The sequence below is a fragment of the Scheffersomyces xylosifermentans genome, assembly GCF_036884685.1.
Source record: "Scheffersomyces xylosifermentans strain CBS 12540 chromosome Unknown RJT20scaffold_6, whole genome shotgun sequence".
Taxonomy (NCBI): Eukaryota; Fungi; Ascomycota; class Pichiomycetes; order Serinales; family Debaryomycetaceae; genus Scheffersomyces; species Scheffersomyces xylosifermentans.
The window spans coordinates 1401250-1426145 of NW_027042944.1; the positions used below are offsets into that span (position 1 = coordinate 1401250).

General features: G+C 39.9%; 7 protein-coding genes across 7 annotated transcripts; 4 read left to right on the forward strand and 3 right to left on the reverse strand. All coding sequences in view use genetic code 12, as the record gives it.

Annotated features, from left to right (window-relative positions):
• Window positions 1–2725: 2725 nt before the first annotated feature.
• On the forward strand, window positions 2726–3337 carry RJT20DRAFT_87193 (uncharacterized protein; the record flags this gene model as incomplete). The annotated part of the gene is made up of 1 exon (XM_064921260.1): window positions 2726–3337. A coding segment is annotated over one exon (612 nt), but the record flags the coding sequence as incomplete, so codon positions are not given.
• A 1134-nt stretch (window positions 3338–4471) lies between these two features.
• On the reverse strand, window positions 4472–5827 carry CGT1 (mRNA guanylyltransferase; the record flags this gene model as incomplete). Its single annotated transcript, XM_064921743.1, has 1 exon — window positions 4472–5827. The coding sequence occupies one exon, from the start codon at window positions 5825–5827 to the stop codon at window positions 4472–4474; it is 1356 nt and encodes a 451-aa protein (XP_064773344.1).
• Window positions 5828–7372: 1545 nt separating this feature from the next.
• LEA1 (U2 snRNP complex subunit) lies at window positions 7373–8489 on the forward strand. Its single transcript, XM_064920689.1, has one exon. The coding sequence runs from the start codon at window positions 7593–7595 to the stop codon at window positions 8307–8309; it is 717 nt and encodes a 238-aa protein (XP_064773345.1). The 5' UTR covers window positions 7373–7592; the 3' UTR covers window positions 8310–8489.
• A 2199-nt stretch (window positions 8490–10688) lies between these two features.
• RJT20DRAFT_98629 (DNA-binding E3 ubiquitin-protein ligase) lies at window positions 10689–15641 on the forward strand (the record flags this gene model as incomplete). The annotated part of the gene is made up of 3 exons (XM_064921730.1): window positions 10689–12125; window positions 12171–12977; window positions 13305–15641. The coding sequence occupies 3 exons, from the start codon at window positions 10689–10691 to the stop codon at window positions 15639–15641; spliced, it is 4581 nt and encodes a 1526-aa protein (XP_064773346.1).
• Window positions 15642–16927: 1286 nt separating this feature from the next.
• RJT20DRAFT_130004 (uncharacterized protein) lies at window positions 16928–18829 on the forward strand. Its single transcript, XM_064917640.1, has one exon. The coding sequence runs from the start codon at window positions 17068–17070 to the stop codon at window positions 18727–18729; it is 1662 nt and encodes a 553-aa protein (XP_064773347.1). The 5' UTR covers window positions 16928–17067; the 3' UTR covers window positions 18730–18829.
• Window positions 18830–18917: 88 nt separating this feature from the next.
• On the reverse strand, window positions 18918–19895 carry RJT20DRAFT_136410 (uncharacterized protein; the record flags this gene model as incomplete). The annotated part of the gene is made up of 1 exon (XM_064918472.1): window positions 18918–19895. The coding sequence occupies one exon, from the start codon at window positions 19893–19895 to the stop codon at window positions 18918–18920; it is 978 nt and encodes a 325-aa protein (XP_064773348.1).
• Window positions 19896–22075: 2180 nt separating this feature from the next.
• On the reverse strand, window positions 22076–24431 carry RJT20DRAFT_55781 (FMN-dependent alpha-hydroxy acid dehydrogenase). Its single transcript, XM_064920690.1, has one exon. The coding sequence runs from the start codon at window positions 24090–24092 to the stop codon at window positions 22395–22397; it is 1698 nt and encodes a 565-aa protein (XP_064773349.1). The 5' UTR covers window positions 24093–24431; the 3' UTR covers window positions 22076–22394.
• Between the last annotated feature and the right edge of the window lie 465 nt (window positions 24432–24896).

Below are 24896 nucleotides of genomic sequence, written 5' to 3' on the forward strand. Positions count from 1 at the left end.
AGGTTCTCAGTAGTAGAGTTTCTAAAGAAAGCAACAGCGACAACAACAAGAATTCTGCAAGTCATAGTTGAATAAGTCATGGCGGAGCTATCTATTTTCTGTGCCTCTATGATAGAATATGTGCATCCATGTCAACCATGTCAAAGGGAATTTTTCTGTCCGTAATGTTCTTTTTTCTTTATTCTTTATCTTGTTATGTTGCACAGTGCCTTGCATATCTTATTGTGTGTCTTTTATATGTCTTGTTATGTGTCTTTTGTGTGACTTGTTATGTGTCTTGTTGTGTGACTTGTTATGTGTCTTGTTGTGTGACTTGTTATGTGTCTTGTTGTGTGTCTTATTGTGTGTCAAGTTGCATGTCTGATTATGTGTATAATTGGGTGTTTGTTCTATGTCTGATTATGTGTCTTATTGTGTGTCGCGTCTTCCTTCTGTGTCTAGAACTGGCCTATATAGTGATGCAAGGACGTGTTCATACTGTTCATTCTAATTCATCTTTTCATTCTCTATTTCTCATTATTTCTCATTATTTCAAAACTTGAGCTTTCCATTCTATCTTTGAAGATTCATGGAAAGCACCTATCTCTCTCCCTCAACGACCACTACTTCAATTTCAAGCTCATTAGTAAGATTTTCTTTTCCGTCGTTTTTCCGGAACAACTTCGGGTATTGCGCTGGAACTATACCTCCTTGGTGCAAGATTATTCACTCAGTAATGCTCTTCTACATGTCTTGCTCGTTACCCCAGAATTTATTGTTCCGTCAGATGCTGATGCTGACATAAATTCGGGTATCTGTAGGTTTTATTCGGATATTCATCGATAGCTACCTTATGTTTTACAATTGCTCATTACTATTGAAGGTGTAGACGGCTGCCTCAATACCCCAGTTTCTTTGACAGAGCCGTGATCGCGGCTACTTCATTTCTGTAACCTTCCTCTCATATTTCTACCTCCCATTGGTTCCTCTACAAGGTTGGTGATTATGCCGCACAATAGAAGCCGCAATGGGCTTTGGTTACTCCAGCTGTTTACATAGATTACAGTCAATTTCTGCTTAATTCAGGTTGAAGTTACTGTTTTCACCTTCATCCTGTCATTAAGCTTTATGTCATTGGTTCGCTCAAAAGTTTAAGTTTGACGGGCTCATAGAAAATTGTATTAGAAATGTGTAAACTCCCCCGCTAGCCAATTTCCAACGGTCATTTCTCTCATTACGGTGAAAGGATACGTCCGATATTGTCCTTATTTCTTCGTTAACCTCTTGTACAATTACTCAGCTTGTCAGTAAAATCCCAATCTACTTAATTTAACCATATAGCCTCTTTAGCCTCTTTACCCCAGCTTGGTGTCGTGCTCTCCACAATGTGTAAGCTTAAACCTAAAACTTCGGCAATTCTACTAATATTTCAATACAAATTAGAACTATATGTCATAATCACCTAGTCATGTACCCCTTCATTGCTTTTTACATAACCTTCAATACTACTTTGCGTGTGAGGATGTAACGTCGTCGGATTTTGCTTACTACCGTGAATTTTAGTGTCACCCTCTCACTAACGGCTTTAAATTTACTTTACACATTTTCAGCCCTTCCGTGGGGCTAGTGGCAATTCTTATTCGTCGTAGGATTAGACGACTGGTAAGGCCGTAAGACTCCCCCCCCCCTCTCCCAGTCAAGTGTCACCCTCCTGCTTCATACAATGAAAAAAAAAGAAAAAAAGAAATGGGAGCTCTATTCTCGCCTATACTGTTAGTGTAGTCACAGCAATAGATATTCTCACCGGTGGTTTACGACCAGTCAATGTACTATTATTACCGGAATGCCTCCCTTTTTTGCCGCTTTCAGAATAGCCATTAATAGCCATTCCAGTGTTTGTTTTCGTCCGGCAACGCTTCCAAGCCCGTGTCATCCTCTTGGTATTAGCCAAAAAATATCCGTAACAGTGAATATACCCGTCACTCCCTGGCGACCCAGATGCAAATTGTGACGGCATTAGCATTTCTGTAAGCCCGTGATTACCTCAGCTTCTGGGGACGCTGATATCCATACATAACCAGCTGCAACGTATATAACTGCACCTATAGCGTGCTCTCAGATTCCACCCATTTGTTTGTTTCTATAAAAGCCACAGGACAAAGGGACTCAAGCCACATAACCCGTCCAGTTGTCAACTGCCATAAAAACCTATTCCCAAATCCCAAATTCTCTCCCTTGTTGCATATTCATAATAACTCTGTGCATAGCGTATCTTTCCATCCACGCCCATCGTCTCCCTCATCCGCGGTAGTCTTCATCTCAACCGTTGTAGCTAACAATCGCTTATCGCATTATTCTTACCGAATCCGGCAAGTGCGATTTTTCTCGGATCGTGTGCATGTGCATACATCTTGCAACCACCTTCACAGCCGTTGCTCCGATAAGATCTACGTTGTTATAGTCAGAGAAGAAGCAAGTTAAGTATCAGGAGGAAATTTTAGAGTTCAAGGCGGGAGTTATTAGAAATTATAAGTTTATAGAGAAATCCTGGAAAAAGGGTTGAAAAAAGAAGAAGAAGAAGAAGAAGAAGAAGAAGAAGAAGAAGAAGAAGAGAAATTGGTACGATTCATTCATTCATTCAGTCTTTTTTATTTACCCTCTTTTTGCTGCAATCAATTCTTATAAAATTTAATTATAGAAATTTAATTATAGAAATTAGTACCAGTTACTACTTAGCAAAAAAGCCATGAATTCAAAGCCTTACTTCCCTCATATGGGAAAATTGTTCGACCGCTTGACGTCTCCAATAGCGTCTACATCAGTCTCCAGGTTAGCGACACCTGACAACTTGAATAGGGATATCATGGCGCCTAGAAATGTCGATAAAGAACCTTTCTCAGTGTCAATTGAACTCTCCAACAGCACCATCTTCCAGAAGGGATTATCACATCAGGAAAAGAAAAACAGCCCTCACAAGCCATTACAAGGAAATCTCTTGGTATACGTCTTCAAACCCACTCAAATATCCAAGATTACAGTGGAGTTTTGGGGAAAGAAACATACACCTTACCCACCAGATAGAATCTCGTTTGGAGAGAGTACTTCAAGCTTAACATCTATTCAAGAAGAGACCGGCAAAACTAGAACTGTAGTCCATGATACAATGTTATGGAAAGAGGACTCAATCCTTCCGGTGGGAATATACAACTACGCCTTTACCTTCATGGTTGACCCATCATGGCCTGAAACAGTCAGCACACGTAAATTAAAGATCAAGTATTACTTAGAGACTTCGGTCAAATATACCACCCCAGAACAGAAGATTAAAAGTATTAAAAGCAAACAAGAAGTGCCTTTGATTCGCTGTATACCCGACTCCAGTTGGATAGCGCTAGAACCAGTCGTCGCTTCAGGTAACTGGAGAAACATAATACGGTACGACTTTTCATTACAGAGTAAGGTTGCTTTCCAAGGAAGCGATTACAATTGCACTATCAAAATTCGTCCACTGAAGGATGTAAAAGCAAACTTCACCATATACAATGCTTCTGTCTTCCTTGTACAAAAATATACCTATCTGAACTCATCCGTTTCGTTCGGGTCTCAGTCAAATACAGTCTTGCTATTCAGAAGTACCATCAATGCAAACAAGAATTCGGGTGATCCTCTTGAGAGTGGATTTAGCTACAACCAAAAAGTATCCATACCCACTTATAAGGATATTCAATTCGATGCTTTCACCGGCAAGCTTGTCAAATTCCAACCATCTTTCGCTAAGGATTCTGAGCTTGGTTTCTCTTGCACTCATTCCATAAGAGTTTCTTTTGAAATCAGCGAGAATAACCAAGACGCCTCAACCATCAGCACAGAGATCCCTATGCTTGAAAGCATGAGTGTGCAATCTGAACAACAATCATTCTCCGACCAATCAGTAGTCGAACCTCCTAGAACTTCATATAAAGAGGGATTGAAAAGATATCAAAACGTAGAGCTATCATTTTCAAACCCTGTAACCATTTTAAGTGCACAATCCGTTAGTGGAAGCGACTCTCCACCAGTATATGTCAATGGAGACGTCGAGTCATCGGAGTATTCGCATTCTCCTTCAAGCTACACCAATTCGCTATATGCTTCTGACATTCTTCCACCAACCTACGATGAATGCTTGTGAACCATCATGTGAATCCTTTTGCTTATCACTATCCTTCCTACAACACCCTGTGTCTTGTCTTCGACATTTATTCCAATTAGATCTTATACATCCTAATGACATATGATATTATATTACAACTATGGGTTTTACTATCAGACCATCAGAATTATTTAGTCTATAATAATACAGGAAATAAATATATGATACAGTAAATTTTACACATCAACCTATTTTGTTTGTTTATGATTTTTTGTATGATGAGTTGTTCGGGTAGGTGAAGTTCCTCTTTCTTATCCTATGCATATCGTCCAATCTATCAATTGGAGTTGTCAGCAATGTCTACTCTTCATCGCTGTCTTCATATGTAGGGATATCGTCTAAGGTTTCCCTCGAATCACCGCCATTACCATTAATTGGTGGTTTGGCTCTCTTCGATGGTGGTTCTACTCCTCTGTCGGGCTCCAGCAAGCGCTTTTCCCTATGGAGCTGGTGTGAATGATCTTGCACATGTGACACAGAGCGTCTCTTTTCGCGATCAGATAACCTTTTCTTCCATGCCTCAGCAATTGCAGGACAAGCCTTTATCACTTCTTCTTCTTGCACACCGTCCCTAATGCTCTGCAAAATTTTCTCAACAACAGTTACGTGATTTCCGTTGCTTTTATCATTTCTGAAACGGAGCATCTCCCAGAATCCTTTCTTGGTAGTGCTCTGTCTGCATTCGGCGATACGTCCTTGCAATGGTTGCCCCAAAGCCTTAAGTCTCTCCCAGTCCTCGTCTGTCAAATCAAGCTGGGCAAAATCCGTATGCATATTTCCTCCTTGCCAAACTTTCAACTTGATAAGATTCGGCTTCGAGTCGTAGTCTATGTAGGTAGATGATGGGTCTTTTTCATCCATGTCGGGATCCTGGACCTCATTGAAGACAAATTGTAATTTATAATCTATAGTATTTTCTTGAGCTGGTTTCCACTTCAATAATGTTTGGTCTGTACCAAATACATATGGTGTCTCTACACATGTGAAGATAAGTCCATCAGACTCATGGAAGAGCTGGTCTTTCATGGCTATCACATCGTCGGCGTGGTATGAGGAGACCATAATCTTAAATGATACTTTAAATGGAAAATCGGGAGAATTCACGATTTTCGGATTCTTCATCTTGAACCGATCGAATGGCTTCATGACGTTTTCGGTGATGTAACCTAGACGCTTTGAAAGCGGTCTATCTACGATTTTCTTGCTGTTAATGGCTAGAGCGTCGAATATGCAATATCTTAGCACCAGTTCGCTGACATTCTTATTTTCGAGCACGAGTTCTCCATCCAAGAGTGTTCCGTGGTGGTATGTTCTATTCTCGGGGGTTTCACTCGTAGTAAGGGGGAAATGCAAGTTTGGGATAAGATAATAGTCATTCTCTCTGGTGATGAGGAAGACTCCTTCTCCCTTCATGGAGTCGTGGACAATGAATAAAAGACAACGCAATCCGTCGGACTTTTCGCACACAAAATAGTCTCTATTCATGAGAGTTTCTTCCAAGTGCTTTCTCTCGAACGACACAGGCTGAGAGCCTGGAAACAGGGGATTTCTTCTCTCGAGGAGGTCGGCTACCATGAGTCGCAATTCACGAGCCTCCGAGTCGTCGAGGCGCATTCCGGGGATCACCGGTATGTCCCTTTCCTCTAGCTGGATCATGGTGTATTTCTGGGTATTAATCGGGAGTCCTTGGTGACCTGATGAGACCAAGAATCGTGGTGGTGAGCAAAAGAACCCGTGTATTAGCCGCCCAGCTCTCCTTTTACAACACAACAGATTTTTGGTTTTGGAGGTTTGGTCGTAACGCGACATTTTAATGAGAATTGGAAACAGTGGTGAAAAAGGGGGACGAAGAGCGTGGAGAAATGCGACATGGACGACATGGTTTGTGTAGTACCTGGGTGTATGGTAGTATAGTATAGTATAGTAAAGTATAGTATAGTAAAGTATAGTATAGTAAAGTATAGTATAGTAAAGTATAGTATAGTAAAGTAAAGTATAGTATAGTATAGTAGAAGGTATTGTATTGTATGCATGTAGTGTATGGTATTAGTATGTAGTTATTGTATGAATGTAATGTATGGTATTAGTATGTAGTTATTATATTAGTTCATGGTGGACTGTAGTAAGTAGTTATTGTACTAGCATATAGTGTATGGGATTAGTAAATAATTATTGTATTAGTTATATAGACAGTATTAGCATTTATTGGATTGTTTTAGTATATTGTGTAAGGTATATGCTGAATGGTAGTAGTATACAGTGAGCGGTATTATTAGTATACAAATACTATATAGCTAATACAGTTCACTGTACGTTGTGTGCTACAATAATATGGTGAAGTTAGTATAAAATGCTTCTTATATAATGTGTAGAGTGTGTAATATAGTGTGTAATCCTTTGCTATGGCTTGTTGTAGCCATAGAGAAAACTTGTAGAGATAGAGACTAATGTGGGTTACAGAGTTGTACTATATATAGTTTATAGTGCTCCGTATAGGTATCGTATATGGTACCGTATATGGTATCGCATAAGGTATCGGATAACGAATGTCTATTCTGTTTGCAGCCATTACTATATAGTTTGCTATAGATCACTATGTCATGGTATATCTCACTGTCGATGGCATACTGTGTAGTACAAGTACACTACTATAACTTCTATCGGTAGACTATCGGGAAGTTGCAGTAATAAATAGAGTGTTCATATGTACCCAATCCTTTATTAGATATCACTATGCTATTGAATATGCTGGATAATGTACCAGCACTGCCTTCGCCTTGATTAACACTGTACACTATATATAGTGATGCTATATATAGTAATGGTTAATAGCGTGCATTTCATATTCAGTGAACAGTCGCTCTAATGTGAGTCCTCATAGTTGACTAGTTTACTGTAGTGAGAACGGGTAGAGATGGTCTTCAGTAATGACTTAAAGTGGATGCAAAATATACTTTATATATATATATATGTATATGTACATATGATGTCAAAAAGCTTTTTATACTACTCTTTAGCACCTCTATTTCTATCTACTTGGTCCATGTCATATATTACATAATAGTCATACTGAATAGACACTACTATACACAGCCATTTAAACTGCTAGTGGTGCATACAACGCCATGTATGGGACTCACGTATAGTGGAGATTTTCAATGAGCTAATGGGTGTTGATGAAGTATGTCTTTATTGTTCAGTAAATATATATATAATTGATAACTATAAGTAGTCAGTAGAAGTACCCAGCAGTTGGAAGTCCGGGAATTCAATCTATTTTACAAAAATACCGTAGCACGGCGTGCATTTATAAAAAAGGCAAGTTCGACTTGTAAAATTCCAAAGAAACCATACATAGAACTCTAGTATACTACAAATAATTCATATTATATTATATTACTTGTATTACAACAGCATCGGCATGAGATTGACAGCACAAGTAATAAATAGCGCTCCAATAATACTCAACCCAGAGGGAAGTCTCACACTACAGCTTAGAGATTTGGCTATACCCTACTTGGAGAATTTGGGCATCACACAAGACAAGTTTGCGGTGCTTGATCTCACCAACAACAATTTGACCGAGTTGAGTAACATCCCGAGTCGCTTCTACAACTTAGAGGTGTTATTATTGGCTGGCAACAAAATAACTTTCATCGATGAGACATTTCCACAAGAAAACAGAATAAAGTCAATCTCGTTGATCAACAATAACATATCCAAATTCCAAGTGAGCTTCAAAGACAAGTTCAAGCATTTGGAGAATCTAGCATTGATAGGAAATCCCATCCAGAAGGTTAAAAACTACAGACTATTCATAATATGGCTTATACCGTCCCTAAAGATCCTTGACTTCAAGAAGATTAAGCAAAAGGAGAGAGATGCAGCCGTCGAGTTATTTGGAGAAAACCGAGAAGATTTGAACGAAGTTGCCTTGTCATTATTAAGAACTAATTCAGATGCTGTAGAAGTGGAGACCACCAAGATTCTGGATACTTCTGAAGATAGAAACCTCAAGCGACTTGGAAAGAAGATGTCCGATGAGGAAAGAAGAGAGCTTTTGGCTAGACTCGAAACGGCTACGAAGTTAGAAGAAATTGAAGAAATCGAGAATAAGTTGAAGAGTGGATACGTTTGATATGGATGGATGTAGTTTGAAGTTAAACAACAGCATTGTAGAGAGCGGTTGATGAAGGTGGGGAAGATCTCCATTTTAGAGCTGGGCCTACTGGATGTAGAACTGTGTTGACTCGTGCCGCAATGATGCCCTGGGTGATACGATAATTTCACATTTCACAGTTTCGTGATTTTCCAATTTTTCACCAATGATAAATTTTCAGATGATAGAGACTTACCGATGTATGAAGTGTGGTATTCTAGGTATGAAGTAAGAGTTCTAATTTCTAGTATTCACAGCAATTTGCAATAGAGTGGAAGTTTTTGGGAGTGGTCCATATTAATTCAAGTCATTCAATGTCATCCGGTCCCTGTCCTTCATTTATGGTATGGGTTCCATATCATCATGCTGATCCGGCATTTGTAACATATATAATGTACTAATAATAGACTCATAATAGAGAAGATCAAGTGTAGGAGAAGTCATGACACTAAGGAGAGTATAGAATGTAGTGTATCGGAAGAAAGTTCCTTCGAAAGTCAATATAATCAATAATGAAAACCACCAATAGTGAAAACAACTTATAGTTTTTTCAACCACCAATAGTTTCCTGATCCTCAAGTGGTGTGGTACAATTGTGTACCAAAAATTTTGCAATCTTCTCCTTTCACCCCTTTGCATCAACTCTCACCGTCCCTTTCTTCGTCAATGGGTACTTGGTTAGTGTTACTAACCCAGTCTGTTGCTGATATTCGGATCTGATCCAATTTTTCACCAGTTAGTATTCGTAAGGAATTCTTAATGCAATTGGTTATGAGGTTGCAATTTGGTATATTGGAATGGTGGATGATGAACGGCTACTTGATTTCTCATCGATTCTTCCTTTTACATAACGCTTGAACCGTTCTGAAGATCCGTATTTTAGTTGTCGAAATGATTTATTCGTTTAAGTATTCGTTTAAGTAAACCAACTTCACCGGTTTCATTCACCTCTCTCGTCATTTTGACCCATCTCAATAGAATAGTGATATGTAGGAGAGCCAGTGTAGAGTATAACTAGTGAAAAGCATATCCAGTAGAGCATTTTCAGTATAGCATTTCCAGTATAGCATAACCATATATCCAGTACAGCATATCCAGTATATTCAGCAGAATTCTATAGCCAGTATAGCATAACACGATCCCTCTTTGCCCTTTGCCCTTTCCCCAATCTCCGTTTTCCTTGTCGTAAACTTTCTCTTCCTCTTCCTCATTCTCTTCCCTCTTCCTTTCCCTCTCCCTCTCTTTATGCCCTTCTGATGCCCTTCTCGTTGCCTACACTCCTCTCTACCACCATCTCACCCAACATCGTAACCGTAGATCTCTCTCATCATCTACCCATTCACACTCGCAACTGATCTTTTGCTCTTGTGTTCTTGAATTCTTTTGTACTTTTGTTCTCTTGAATTCTTTTGGACTTTGCGTTCTTTCGTTCTTTTGTTCTTTTGTACTTTTGTACTTTTATTCTTCAGCTCTTTTGTTCCCTTTCTTGCACTCAGATTCGGAAGTGGATTCTTATTGAACATCGTTCTGTTCTTTCTTTTCCTTGAATGCTTGAGTATTATTAGTATTTGGTGGTATCATTAATATTAATATTAATATTAATATTAGAATTATTTATTATAATTAGTATTGTCACTAGTATTTTATTATTACTGACATCTGTTGAAACTTTGGTTCTTTTGTCTTTGGGGGCTTTTCCGTAGATAGTTATAGTTTTCAGTCTTCGTTGTTCATTCGCTGCTGTCTGTTCACTGTTCGCTAAAGAAATCCCTGTTCACTGTTCGGGTATTAGTCGTCGTTATTCGCTATTGAATAATTTTGATTTTGATTTCGATTTCGAACTTCATTCGTCGACAAGTTAATAGCTCCTTTGAAATATTTCACTGACATTGCAGACTTTAGTGACATTCCATTACACTGACATTGCCAACTTCACCTTTTCATTGAAAATATACTAGGAAAAACGTATTCTTTGTGAATTTTCATACACTGTTAATTCATAGTGTTCATTCATAGTGTCCATTACACTGTTCATTCATACACTGTTCAGAAAGTCGAAGTTGCGTCGTTTCCATAAGAATTTGCTACTTTACACCGTAATAACGTTCATTCAAAGCACGATATCCTAACTAACGAAAAGTCTTCTTACTACCTTCAAGTGACTTGGTACATCCATTACTTCCTACTTTTGCATCATTACACTTCCAACTTCGTCACTTACATTCATACTACATTCATACTACATTCACATTACACTCTACATATCACATTACATCCACACTACATCCCCTTTAGTTTCCTGTTCATGAACTACAGATCAACCTAACAAACCATACAACCCAACAATCCATACAATCCATGTCCGCCTCTCGACCCAAGCGTAAAGCTACCATTAACAAGTCCTACAATGACACTCTAGAAGATTACCCCTTCGAAGATATCACCAGATCGTCGTCTGTGTCGTCCATAACGTCCTTAGGCAGCAATTCGAATGGTACTACATCTCCTACTACTCCGGTAGTTCCAACCAAAAGGAAATACACCAAAAGAGCTGACAAGTTGGCAGCAAATGGTGGGTCATCTTCCAATAGCACTGCCAATACCCCTCATTCCACATCGTCGTCATCGAAGTCGTCTAAACCGACTCTTCCTTATAACTGGCAGCCTCCCAGCTCTCCGTCGGACTACTTCTCCAATAAACTTAACCTAAAAGACGCTTACATCGATCTTACTTTACAGACACTATTCTGCCCTAACCACCAAGATCCAAATGGCTCGTCGGCTCCTATAAGGAAGAACTCGAAGAATAAAGACATCTACAGCTTGAAAAAGGGTGCTTACATATATATGGTCAGTGAACCACCAGGAGAACCATATTATATAGCCCGTATCATGGGATTCAAAAGAAAGGACAAAGAAAGTCCGAATACTGAAGAAGAAAGTACTACAGACCATAACAGTACGAATGGAAATGGTGCTATTCTCGCTTCTAACACTGGAAATGACTCCAATAATGATACTAATGATCACATTATCGTAGACGCTACTGGCTATTGCTTCCAAGTGCAATGGTTCTATCGTCCGCGTGATATCTCCAAAATTACATCGGATTCAAGACTCTTGTTTGCTTCCATGCATACAGATACTTGTCCTCTCATCAGTTTCCGTGGTACGGTGACGGTTAAGCACAAACAGGATATAGAGGATAGTTTTAATGCTCAAAATAGTACCAACGGTAGCAGTTCTAATGGTGCAAAGACTAATGGCAATGGAAACAAAGGATCTGGAAAGAAATCTACGTCCCCTCCAAGTACTTCTAGTCTAGAGACTTATATTCTCCAGCCAAATTGCTTCTACTTCGATAAGCTTTTTGACCGTTACATGGTCAAGTTCTACGAGATTCTTCTGACGAACAATTTGCTTCAATATGCAACAGAAGACAACTGCAAGAGTAGAAATTTCCTCATTGCATTGAACAAAAGGTTCGAGTTTATCTTCGTGGAGAACCAGAGAAACAAGACTTTCACGAACACTTTTAGCTCCAACTCGCAAAACTGTGAAACATGTGGCCAATGGTGTGCCTCTGCACTGGACTCCATCAACTGTGTTGAGTGTGAGAAGTACTACCACATGCTTTGTCTCGACCCCCCATTGCTTAAAAAGCCAAGTCGTGGATTCTCGTGGTCTTGTGCCGCTTGTACAAAAAAACATGACATAGAATACCATAAAAAGAAAATGTTGATGCTTTCTCACGACAACAAGTCTTCCAATGCTAGCCAATTAACGGATGAACTTGTAGCATTGAATACACAGAGTCAAGAACTGCTGGATACCCCGGAGCGATCAAAATCGCCTTCTGTTTCACAGGAAACTGAAGTCGAGGCTAAAGAAGAGGACGAAGAGGAAGAAGTGCCACACATTCTTCCAAAATTTGAGATAATGGCAACAGAATTTTTGAAAAATGATGCCCATTTAACTCTTGAAGAACGTAGATTGAAGGAGGAATGGCCCATGAGATATTTGGGAATGCATGCTCGATTGGAAGACGGAGTGGACTTAGACGATAGGTCACCATATCCTAGAGCCTCGACCCGTCTTGGTGCCAAGCACCAAGCTACAAATTTACCTGAGTTCTATGATCATCCTATACAATATTATGATCTGGACAAGTCGCATGTCAAAAAGCATTACAAGGTCAAAGCAAAACATAACTCGAAGGACGATATGCATCTTCGAAAACTCGAAATCCCAGAAGAATTCAAGGACATTTCTCCTCGAGAATTCCCACAATGGTTGCAACCACGCCCTAAAGGTTATGTTGAGAGAGGAGAAGATGATGGGGAAGGATTAACATGCACTCTCTTGTGGAAACCATCTGAAGAGGATAAGAAGGATAATTTCCAGAAACTAGATACCTTTGTTGAAGAGTGTGCCCCTGTAGCGAAGAAACTTAATTTACTTCCCACGTCACCTAACTTTGTGGATGCTGTGCTAAACTCCTATATGCGAAATGAAGGAAATGTATCGCAGGCATTCGAGGAGATTTCGAAACTTACCAGAAAATCGTTGAAGGAGCCAACGTTCAATAGGGAAGAAGTAAAGAGATTTGAGAGTGGAGTCAAAGAATTTGGCTCAGAATTATATCCCGTTTATAAACGAGTCAAGAGTCAATCAAATGCCATGGTTGTCCGGTTTTACTATCTCTGGAAGAAGACCAAGAACGGTCGCGCGATTTGGGGTAACTTTGAGGGAAGAATACAGAAGAAGGTTCAAAATATAGTGAAAGACGAAGCTACGAAGGCTGAGGCCAAATCAAATGCCCCTGTAATTGATGACTTGGCGGATCCCGATGATGACTCTTCATATGAAAGTGACAAGATAATGAGCTTCCAGAAGAGATTTACTTGCAAACACTGTCACACTCACCAATCGACTCAATGGTTCAGAATCACTGGTCATGATGCCAACACTAAGAAAAATGAAGGTGGCGACATCTTTGGTGAAAACATGGTCGTGGCTCTTTGTTTTAGATGTGCTCGTCTCTGGAGGAGATATGCTGTTGTATGGGAAGACGTCACTGAAGTTGAAAAGAAAAACAATAAGACCACTGGTTGGAAGAAGAAAGTGGAAACAGAACTTTTGGAAGATGCTCGAGCCATCCTAGAGGAGGCCGAGTCCAGGGGGGCTGTTTTGACTTATAATGAAAGCGATGAATCAACACTTCCAACTGTTTTGCCCAGATTATCTGAAGTACCAGAACAAGTTGAGGTCAAAACAACTAAGAGGAAAGCGAAGTCTGAGTCGATTGCAAATGTCAAGAAGGAAGACAAGGACGAAATCAAGATTAAGAAAAGAAGAACCACACAAGCAGTAAATGGTAAACAAACTGCCACGTTGGAGAAGACTTCGAGCATGAAGACAGAAAAGGCAACAGAAAAGGCAACAGAAAAGGCAATTGGTGCTGATAAGCCTGCTAAGCCTGAGAAAGTTGAAAAAACTACTAGAAAGTACACTAAGAGGAAGCCTGTGGAAGTCAAGTCAGAGAATGCGTCGTCCGTTGAACTTACTCCAGTGAAAGAGGTAAAGACCAGGAAGAGAAAACAACAGGAGCCAGGTGTGAAGAAAGAGAAAGATTCAGAGACAAGTTCTCTTGTAAACGAAATTGATGAAAAGGGGGCTAAAGATGCAATTCAGGTAAGCAAGAGACAAAAGAAGCAAATTGCCGCATTAGCTAATATGATCATTAATCCAATCTTCAACCTGAATTACCTTCCTCCAAACACTATTCTATCAACAAGGATTGACAGGAGATCTTATCCGAATTTGGATAAGACTCAGGTAGAAGAAATCATAACGAGTTACAGAAAGAAACAGTTATTAGACTTGGCTTCGCCGTTGCAGGTTTTACAAATTCCTCATTTAAGTTCAATAGAGTTGCCATTTGCGACTCATGATAGAAAGTGCTGCGTTTGCAGGGAACATGATAAATCGGAAGCTTCTCACTTGGAAATGCTTATTTGCTCTAATTGTGGAGTGAATTCGCATAGTTCTTGTAGTGGAGTAACTATTCCAGAAGGGGCACCCAAGCCATTAAAGCAATGGCTCTGTGATGCTTGCGTAAACGATTTGAAGCCCTTCCATTCGACAGTGTATTCATGCTCTATGTGTTTGGCTAAAGAATCAAATTATGAACTTGCGATTTTGGGGTCGCCTCTGGTAAGACCAGATTTCTTGAAACCTATCTTTGAATCAGGAAAATGGTGTCATTTACTTTGTGCTATCTTCAATCACAACCTAATTTCCTTGAAGCAGCCTCCTACAACTATTGCGCTGAAGAAGACACACAGTAAAGAAGATCCTCTGGAACCCAAATCAATCATCGAAGCTACTGTAAATAATATCCAGATTGAAAGCGTGTCCAAGATCTTCCTAAAAAATTATCATTGCATCTGTGGAATTTGTCAGTCGCGGAATGGTTCATTAATAAAATGTGACCTTTGCAATGATAATGTGAAATACCATGTAACATGTGCCCAGGACACACCAAACTTCAAACTTGGATTCAAATTGGATTCTCAAACTTCCAGCGAAAAAGATCATCAGGTGGTCAAAATTGGCAACACTTATGGTAGACCAAGACCCATTCTAGTGTGCCCTAAGCATGACCAATCAACTTCCACTGTGTTCAATTTGCGTACGCCCGCCAAAAGAGTCTATGGCGCAAATAAAGATGAGTCTAAACCACTCATTCAAATCTTCTTAGAGGATATCATTAGAAACAATAGTACCAAGTTGACTGGACCTCAGCTTAGATCTAAGTCATACATTGAGAACTGTAAATTGTATCAGGAGGAAGATGAGAACGTCAAATTCCAAAATCAACTCTCGAGAATTCCTATGTTGGGAGTTCATAGTGATATTTACAGACAAGAGAAGGAGACAAAGAAGTGTGTCAAATGCAAAACTATGACCTCCCCTATGTGGTGGGCAAATAAGCCAGGAACTAAGGAGACAAATTCCGAGTGGAAGCAGCAAACAGCCAGAAATGATTCAGGTTTTGTTTGTCAAACTTGCTATCACAGCAATGCTGAGAGTAGCTCTGCTGAATCTGATTCGGAGAATAACACAGACGAAAGCGAGACATTGATCCAACTACTCAACAAACCTCTTTTTGGTGAGCATTATGGGATTAAGGATGAAAACGATACGCTCTCATCAATTTTTGTTTCGAAAGCTAAAGAGGTCGTCGAGAAGCCTAGTATTCTTGAAACGACCAGAACAAAAATCTCCTTAGGAGATATATTGGGATAGTGGAAGACTCTATATACGCCCTTTGCATGAAAACTGGTTTACTCCCAGGACATTAGTGGACATCTATATCGACACTCGTATTCTTGTATAGTTAATAGTACGAATCGATTATGACAACAATAGTATGTGGTTTAAAGCGTATGTAGGCGAACCAAGGCAGTACTGGGAGCCACTGTCAGAACTACCGTAAGCAGAAATACATTCAGAGTACATTACGATAACTTTCCTTGGTGGAAGCATCTGATAAATATTTGGGGTGACTCTAGCATTCCTATTTGGCTTGAAAAGAGGTATATAAAAGTTGCTTTTTGAAGTTCTTAACTACCTTATCATTTACTTCTCGGAAATCTGATTGCCTAGCCAAGGAGAATGGTGGTTTGAGTTCGTATTCTACGAACTGTACAATGGGCAGAATTGAATAATATCGATTGTATTTACGACTACTGACGATAGGACAATAAGCGAACCTATGAACAAGGCCAAGCAAAGATGACATTGGAAAGATATTCAAGAAAACTGAAATTAACTTAAATAACTACAGAATTTCCACAAAATTGCCTTATACTGTATTAAGCTGTGGCAAGGCAAGATAAGAGTAGCAGCTGCGTCCCCATCCATCTATATTAGCACGATTTCTGTGATCGTACTTTGCGGAAGCTCACTGAGCCAGTACTTTAGACTCTGATAATATTGAAGTGTCCAGCTCGTCGATCCCTGCGGTATGAATGACAACAGCTTGAATATTCAATTTCTCAACTCCAGGCCAATGAATACCACAATCACTGGAGGGAAGCAATTCAGCGCAGCTTGAGACGAGCCAGACTAGAGAATTTCTTAGTACTCCGCTTCCAAGCAAAAAATTACTGGAATTTTCAAATTTTAGATCTTTTTTTTTATCCATGAACAGCCGCACCATCCCCTCAGTCGTGGATAATGTAACAACTTCCTCTTCTTCTGATACGGCTGATACTGCTGATACTTCTAGGTGGTGTCTATTGATTGCTTACGGTCATAGAAATGCAATTTGCAGCTTAATAGCTTTGCAGCATTGCCCGTGCACGACCATACAATACACTTCTATAAAAAATAAATGAAATTTAGCTTTTTATTATGTAATCTCGAGGGGGGGGGGGGGGGGACACGACCTTTTTTCTATCACACACACAACCAACTCCAAAATCAATATTACGTAATACTCCTCAAACACGCTTCCCACCAAAACCCACACACAAATCCCTTATCTCTCCCATGATAAGCGTGTGTTATCGCTTATGTAACCAAATGACTTAGGAGTCATTTGTATTTACCTGTGGTTCCTTTAGTTATTTATATGTGTGTTCTTCTTTATACCAGTTGGTGTATAGGTGGTTATATATTGATTAAGACATTGAGAGTGGTCACCAGAGATAGATAACGGCGAACAGATATGATTTACGAAACGACAATCTCTCCCGGTGAAGGGTTGGGTAATGCCATTAAGCTTGGTGATAGCTTGTACTCTATCATTAAGCGATTAGACAAGTTCAACTACAAATTCCGGATCAGTTACAGCAACAATCAGTTTTTAGAGGTGCCAATCATGGTGAGAGTGGCCGACTTGGGGATCCGGTTGACTTTCCGGAACCACGGGGAACAGACCCTTGATTTGATCGAGGTATTGGATATAGATAACAGAAGTAATGGCGGCAGAAACAGCAACAGCGAAGAGGACCACAGAAAGAGCAGCAAGAGCAACCGGTTATTGAAATTGGTTTACAACGGAGTGAGCTTAAATGAATTCGAAAGTGCTGCCAACAGCAGCACTGATATAGACGAATCCCCATCGGGATCCATCTCCGAATCGCCCTTGTTATCTAAGAATTCGTCTTCTAGTACCATCCTCGAGACTACTTCTTCCTATTCGTCGTCGGCATCGTCCAATTCGACTTTCCATAGTTTGCTATCATCGGGCCCAACTTTGAAGTCGGTTTACAATAAGATTTTTGGACCCACCTACCCGGGAACTTTAAACAAAGAGAAGAAGACTTACATATTGTCATATCCCGGTATCTCCTTCAAGTTCGCTATTGTTAGCGATCAGGTACTTGAAAAGTTGCACGATAAGGATGATGATCTCATCCTTTCTAATTTGCTCAACTGGGACAATCCCTATGATGTTAAGTGTACTTCCATTGCCTTGTACAAGGGCAATTCTTGGAGCGAGTTTGAAAAGAGCTTCTCGGGTGCAAACTCAAAAGAAGTTGGACAAAGCAGCTTGCAAAGTACTACTGGTATGAAAGCTGGAACAAGAGTAAGGGATGAGATTTCAAAATTGGATATATCCTTGAAGGATGGGTTGATAAACATAATGTTCAAGTCTGATAGCAAGAAGGAAGCTAGTACTGACACTACAAGAATAAATCGTCCATCTATACGGATCGGGAAGACTACTCAACAACAGGTATTAAACATCTTAGGTCCACCAGATGACTATTTTAATAAGTTTGACTCTCGCTTATTAATTCACAAGCATTTGCTGGTCCACCCTGCTGAAAATAACGGTGTAAAGAATTCCTCTCAATTTGATAATTTGCTACGCCTGAACGACAACGATCTAAGCCACTACAAATTCCACAATTATTTCAGATATGGTATTGACATATTGTACGACTTAAACAGCAATCGCTCCAATCAAAACCAAAGCAAGTTGAGCACTACCGTCAAAAAAGTTATAGTTCACAACGGTGGCATTACCGAAAGTTTGAACTTCATGAAATGGAACAGATGTAATTGGGAAATAACTACTTCGGGTGATGGGGGAGAGATTAAATTTAACTCTGGAATGTACTTTCATCAATTGCCACAAAATTTCCGTGATCTCACTCCAGTCTTATTGAATAGAATAGAATCTGAATTTATTGACAATGATTTAGATATAATTGAGTTCCCAAATGAGTCGGCGAGGAACAAGAGTGAGCGAGAGAAAGAGGTGGACTCTGCTGATGAGAAGGTGAAGACTTGGGGTCAAACCAAACTATATGGATTTGATAGATGTATTTTAGAGGTGCTCAACTCTAATGGCTGCATATCCTCTGTTACTATTTATTGAAAAGCTGCTTGGAAGGCATTGAGGATTTTTTGGGAGACATCGTTCAAGTGTTTTAGATTTACTGCTAATGGAATAATACATATATTTGTTTACACAATACTTATTAAAATGTTGAAGAAGAATTGAAAAGTGAATCAGTACGCCAAAACTAAAATGCCAGAATTAAAAATGGTTTGAAGAGATATTCTTCATACAAATCTCTTTTTGAACCTTGAAAGCTTTGAGCTGTCCCTATTGTCTTCAAAGAATTCGGGTCCCTCGAATACAAAGGAGTCCTCGGTGGAGTTAGAGGAATGACTCTTTTTAAGTGATGGTGGTTTCACTTTAGCTTTTGGTTCCTTCCTTTTACTGAAGATTGAATCAACATCTGAGTAAACTCTGCATAACTCAGAACCCATCTCCTCGGGAGAATCGGGGTCATCTGAATTATAGGTATGTGCAAAAGCTTCTTCTTGATTTGGTGGTGGTATTGACCTAGGACTTGATATTGACTTCGTCGATAACTTCGATTTAGTTGGAGATTTCGATTTTATTGTTGACATTGACTTTATTGAGGACTTTGACTTCGTTGGAGATTTACTCTTATTGAATCTAATTTTGATGCTATTTTGTTCACTGTCAATTCCACATATGCCATCTGGATTAGCAGATGGCAGGAGAGGTTCCATGAAAGATGAGGCTGATGATTTACTATTATAAGAATGCTTTCTTTTCATTTTTCTAGGTTTATTCTGATTCAAATACGCCACTATTTCCTCATTACCAGTGTAGTTGAAAACTGGTTCTTTATGCTTGTCACTTCTCATAGAACCGGACAAAGATATAACAGAAAGGCGCTTGGAGATTGTATCTGTATCCGAGTCACCTCCTGGATACTCCCGACGAGATTCTTCCGTTTGAAAACTAACTACGTCTTCCTGAATGCTGGGGTAATCGTAGTAAGAATTGGCTGCGGAACTTGTGCGGGTTCTAATTGAGAAAGTTGAAGAAATGGGCCCATCAGAATCACTTCCTTGAAACAGTCGGAATTTTTCAAGAGAAGAGTGTCCACTTGAACGTGAATGGGCAGGGGAATGGCGGCTGTGTTTTCTTCCCTTCTTCCTCATATCGTCTTTCATTTTCTGCTGTGTCTGATAAGAGACAGCTGGCATGAGGTAAAAACTCATTGCTGCTTATTCTTTCCCTGACTCGTAATTGAAGAAGTATCTCATTTCCTTTAATTACCCAACGCCAAGGGCAACTTCGAGTATATATATGAAGCAACCAGACTCTGAGTTTCGCTTGAAGTAGTTAGATAAGATCCAGCCATGATCCAACAACGCAACCATTGATAAATGGTGCAAAGAAGCAACAAGTTTATTACATAAATAATAAGCATACATAAAAAATAACGAATAGAGTTTTGTGGGACAATAAAAGTTGGAATTTGGGAGGATCATGGTGGTGAAGGATTTGTCTTGGGTTGTCAGTTGAACGTTACCATGGCGGCAACTGCAACTACGGTGGACCCCCCAAAGTGATAGCAAAATAGCACCCATTTACAATCGACTTCTGCCACATACAGACTATGAACTTGCAGACAAAGGAACAAAAATTAGAAGGAATATACGACTCAAAGGGGGTCCTTCTCCATGCAATTTGACCCTTTTCAGAAATATTAAAATTAATTAGATTATTCTAAATACGATCTGATGGCCTTCCGTTATCGGTTCAAGAGACAGCCGATGAGGTGACCATACGCTTTAATTTTAAGTGGCATGATGAAGGAGTCTTGTTACTGTTAACTACTCGAGCATGCTGTTGCGTAGAGAGGACGACCGGTTCTTAACGATGATGATATATAATGCAACACTTGGCACGAGCGATGACTGATTGCGATAGAGCTTCAGTTCATGCAAGGTTTGCAACTGTGGTCTGTCATGAAAGTAATTTCATTAGCTGTATGCAATAAAATTCCAAGCGGCTTAACAATGACGATCGGTATTTGTTGGAAAAGGACAGACGCACTATTTATTTGAATAAAGAGGACAGCACTTGGACAACCATTGTTCTCGAAATGTCATCACAATGACATCTCTTTCTTACCGCATAAGATCGGTGGTGGAACATATTAAATTGCGATTCCTTTGTAGGATTTCTAATTGTTGAGTAAGGAATGTCCAGTTACTATGGCTACAAAAGATTGGAAATTTTGAGTTACTTGAGCTGCGCAGTAGCCCGATTCTCTATTAGTTCATGCAGATGCCATAGATGCCATAGATGCCATTAAAATGGGCAACGTAAGCACAGTTCCGGCAACCCTGTGGCCAATAAGCTCAGTTTGTGGCCGAAATTTGTAGATGTTGTTCATTATCAAGACGGTGTGGTGATTGCAATGTCGCATCCCAATAATGAAGCAATGAAACCTTTATAAGAGATGCATTGTAACAATGGGTCCTATTGATCTACAGTTATTCCCTGTGTCGACGCGTACTCGAAGTCTAAGTGTTAATAATGTACCAAATGGACTGAATTCCGCTGTGCTGTCAACTGCAATAGCTACAATGAAATGTCATATCTTTACCCTGTCATCGTAGCTAAGTTTCAGTCCAGCCAATGGGCTCAAAGCTCTCGGTGGCCCTGCGCTTTCATGTCCTTCCTCTAATGTAGAATACATTGAATCTGACTAAGAGTACTAAGGGTGCACGTGTCAAGCTCATTAAGATGCTCTTGGTGCCACGCCAATTAATCTCCTTTAATCTCGAACTACGTCAAGAAGATCTACATACCAAACCGAAACTTCATGGGGATTAGATAGCTGCAAATACCGACATGAAAATTTGGAAACTCTCCGAAAATCTAATGAACGGAAGTGTCCCTGGAATTGGCATATTTTACCTTGCAGGGAAGCTTGTGGCAAAGTGTTCACCCTAGTAATGGTTCTAGCATTCAATTGGGTAGACAGGGGCACAGTTAGGAGTGCATCAAATAATATTTTATGACTGTACCGCTGGCAGATGACAAATTCTCTGGAATCCAAAGATATCATACCAATTAGGGTCAAAGACTACTGCAGTTAGCCCTATGTGCATTGCAGAGAGTGGAAACTCAAGAACGTGAATTGGAGGAGCAATATTCTCCGTGGGTTTAACCGTGTCTCTATTTAGTGCAGGGGTACGTACGTCCATAGAATATTGGTCATGAAAGTGCTTACAACTTCATGCCTGTGAAACAATGGCCAAAAGGGTTCCCACAAATCCTGAAATCGAAATTATACTATGTGCATAATCTGTGCCTACGTCTTCCTGTCAATATAGATGATTGGAGCCAATATGATCATGCAAGATTCACTAAATTCTGTTACCAAGAAACTTAGTAATATGCCTTTGGCGGCTAGGTCCCATGGATTTCCTAAAGTGGAATAATACAAAAATTGCAACCTTTGTAACTACAAGCTACAAAGTCGAAATAATATAACAATAGGGAAGATGCTGATACCACACTACAGAATTCATCGTAGGGATTGTGAATAAAGAATTTACTACCAAAAATAAGAGCTAGCCGAATATCGTCTTGAGGGGAACATTGTTGGGTTAAAGTGTGAATGGAGCCTATGCGAAAGACAGTTTATTCAACTATTGTAATCCTATAATCTTGAAACTGCGTATGATTTCGTTATCTACCAGTTAGTCATCATTAAACTTCGTAGGAGCCATTGGAACATAGCCTTTGTTGTACAAACTGTCTGGATATTGTGTTCTGCTGTGCAAGCTTCTCATGTCCAATAACTCCGGAGTCAAGTCGTTCAAGCTGGATACTCCAAGTAACTTCATGTCTAAGATTAATTCTTCTTTAAGTAGCCTTATCGCCTTTCTAACACCTTTGTCTCCATAGCATGAGTTGGCATAAAGGAATGGTCTTCCCAAGCCGACTCCCTTGGCACCAAGGCACAAAGCCTTCAAAATATCAGTACCACGTCTAATACCTCCATCGATATAAATTTCTATTTTGCCTTCTAAATTCCTTTCTTTCAATACTGCGTTCACATCAGCCAACACCTCTATTGGTGCTCTAGAAAAGTCGAGTTGTCTACCACCATGGTTAGACAATACCACCCCATCGGCTTTATTTTCAATGGCCAATAAAACATCTTCCACTCTTTGAACTCCTTTAACGACTATGGGTATGTCCGTTGCTTCTTTGAATGCCCTAATATCTTTCCAGGTTAATCCGGCATCTTTGAAGGAAAGCAATGGATCGTTCTTTTTGATAATGCTGGAACTGTCATCGTCCTCATCGTCATCATAGAGTCTGAATTTCAAATCCTTTTCTCTCCTTCCTATAAGAGCTGTATCAACCGTTACAAAGATTCCTTTGATGCCCTTCTTTTTGCACTTGTCTATCATTTGATAGCTGAACTCTCTATCAGGAAGCACATACAACTGAAACCATTGTGGCTGGTCGGCGTTTGCAGCATCTACTATTTCATCAAATGTGTTAGAGGCATTACTAGAGATCATTTGTATAATATTCTCTGCTCCACAGCCTTTTGCGATCGATACCTCTCCTTCAGGATGGCCTAATCTGGCTTGAGCTGCTGCAGAGCAATAGAAAGGTGCAGAAACCTTAGAGCCTAGCATTTCTGTAGAAATGTCTATTTCAGTTACGTCAGTTAAAACCTTTGGGTTAAAGAATATTCTTTGGTATGCATAATGGTTCTCTCTTAATGAGATTTCGTCATCAGATCCACTCGAGTAGTAGGCCCAGGCATTGGGAGTCAAGATCTCCTTGGCAATATTCTCAAAGTCAGAGATATTATAGACCTTGTTAATTGGAGGTTTATGCTGGATCCTATCTAATCTATCAGAATCATCGCTAAGATCAGTGATATCGGGAGCCAACTCCATTTCACCGATCAATGGGCCAAGATGTGCTGTTTCTGGTAAAAATTTCTTGAACACATCTTGTGCATGGAACTTGTTGAAGATAAGACTTGCATCTTGACCGGCGTACTTCAAGATTACTCTGGCACCACCAGGATGGGTTGCTAAGAACTCGGTCAAGTCATACACTTCTCCATTAATGACTACCCATACTCCATTTTTAAGAGAGTTATGTGCCTTGACCTCTTCGACAGTTATTCCCTCCTCGTTCTTCTTCGTGTCCAATTGAATGGAATCAGAAACGAAATATGTGGTGGCTGCTCCTCCCAAGAAGAGTAAACTTACACCAAGTTTGGGGTTGGCTCTGAATTTTGTTGGTGCAATCTTCGAAATAGACTGAGCTAACCTTGTTCTTGAAGTCGAAATGCCACGAGCTGAACCCTGTGTCTTTCCAATTGCTGATGAAAGCTTTATTCTAGTCAAATACCGGGATTTCATCATGGCTAAAGAGCTCTCGTGGTGTTATTCTTCATCTCCCAATTCTAATTTGTTGCGGGTGCCTTGCCATATATATATATATATATATATATATATACTAATCTATGCACTGAGGCTCCTCGATAACCGAATAATTCCCATGTAGGAACGCATACGGCGGTGAAGCTCCAACAATGGCCCCAACCATGAGTTTTTTTGCAATTCACTCTTTGTAGACCGCAAATATTTTCTAGCAGCCAATAAGAGCAATGGAGATTACCGCATTTATACCTTAATTGGATATAAAAGCAACCATGTCTATGCATCAAATTCCGCGCTGTTTTTATCGGGTGGGCTGAGGGAGAGGAGGTAGAACTCCGAAATGGCGTGATGATGGTATTCTGAGTTAGAAGTCAGGTAGATACTATCGGACCCTATTAACTGACTACGTGGGTAAAGAGAAACATCCACTAAGGAAACACAAAGGAAGCTACCACCACAAAGGAAGCAAGTACCCGAGAAAAAAGACTCTATTGCCGACTAAATGGCCTCAACTGTGGAGGTCCATTATTTATTGTATTGTATGGGAGTATTTGATTCACTCCGAGTTCCGACGAGGGGAACGCGGGGGAGACAATCCTTTATTCGCTATGCAAAGTAGTACTATTCTGGTGGGGGCCCCGGCGGTGATGTTTCGCTATAATGACATGCCGGGCGAGCGAGTTATTCGTGTCGTCATTATCTGTTGCAATAGAAGAAAGTAGAAGTGACTGCCTATGTAGATGTTGTGGTCGGATGTGTTCGGTTGACCACTGTTTGAACTGTTTG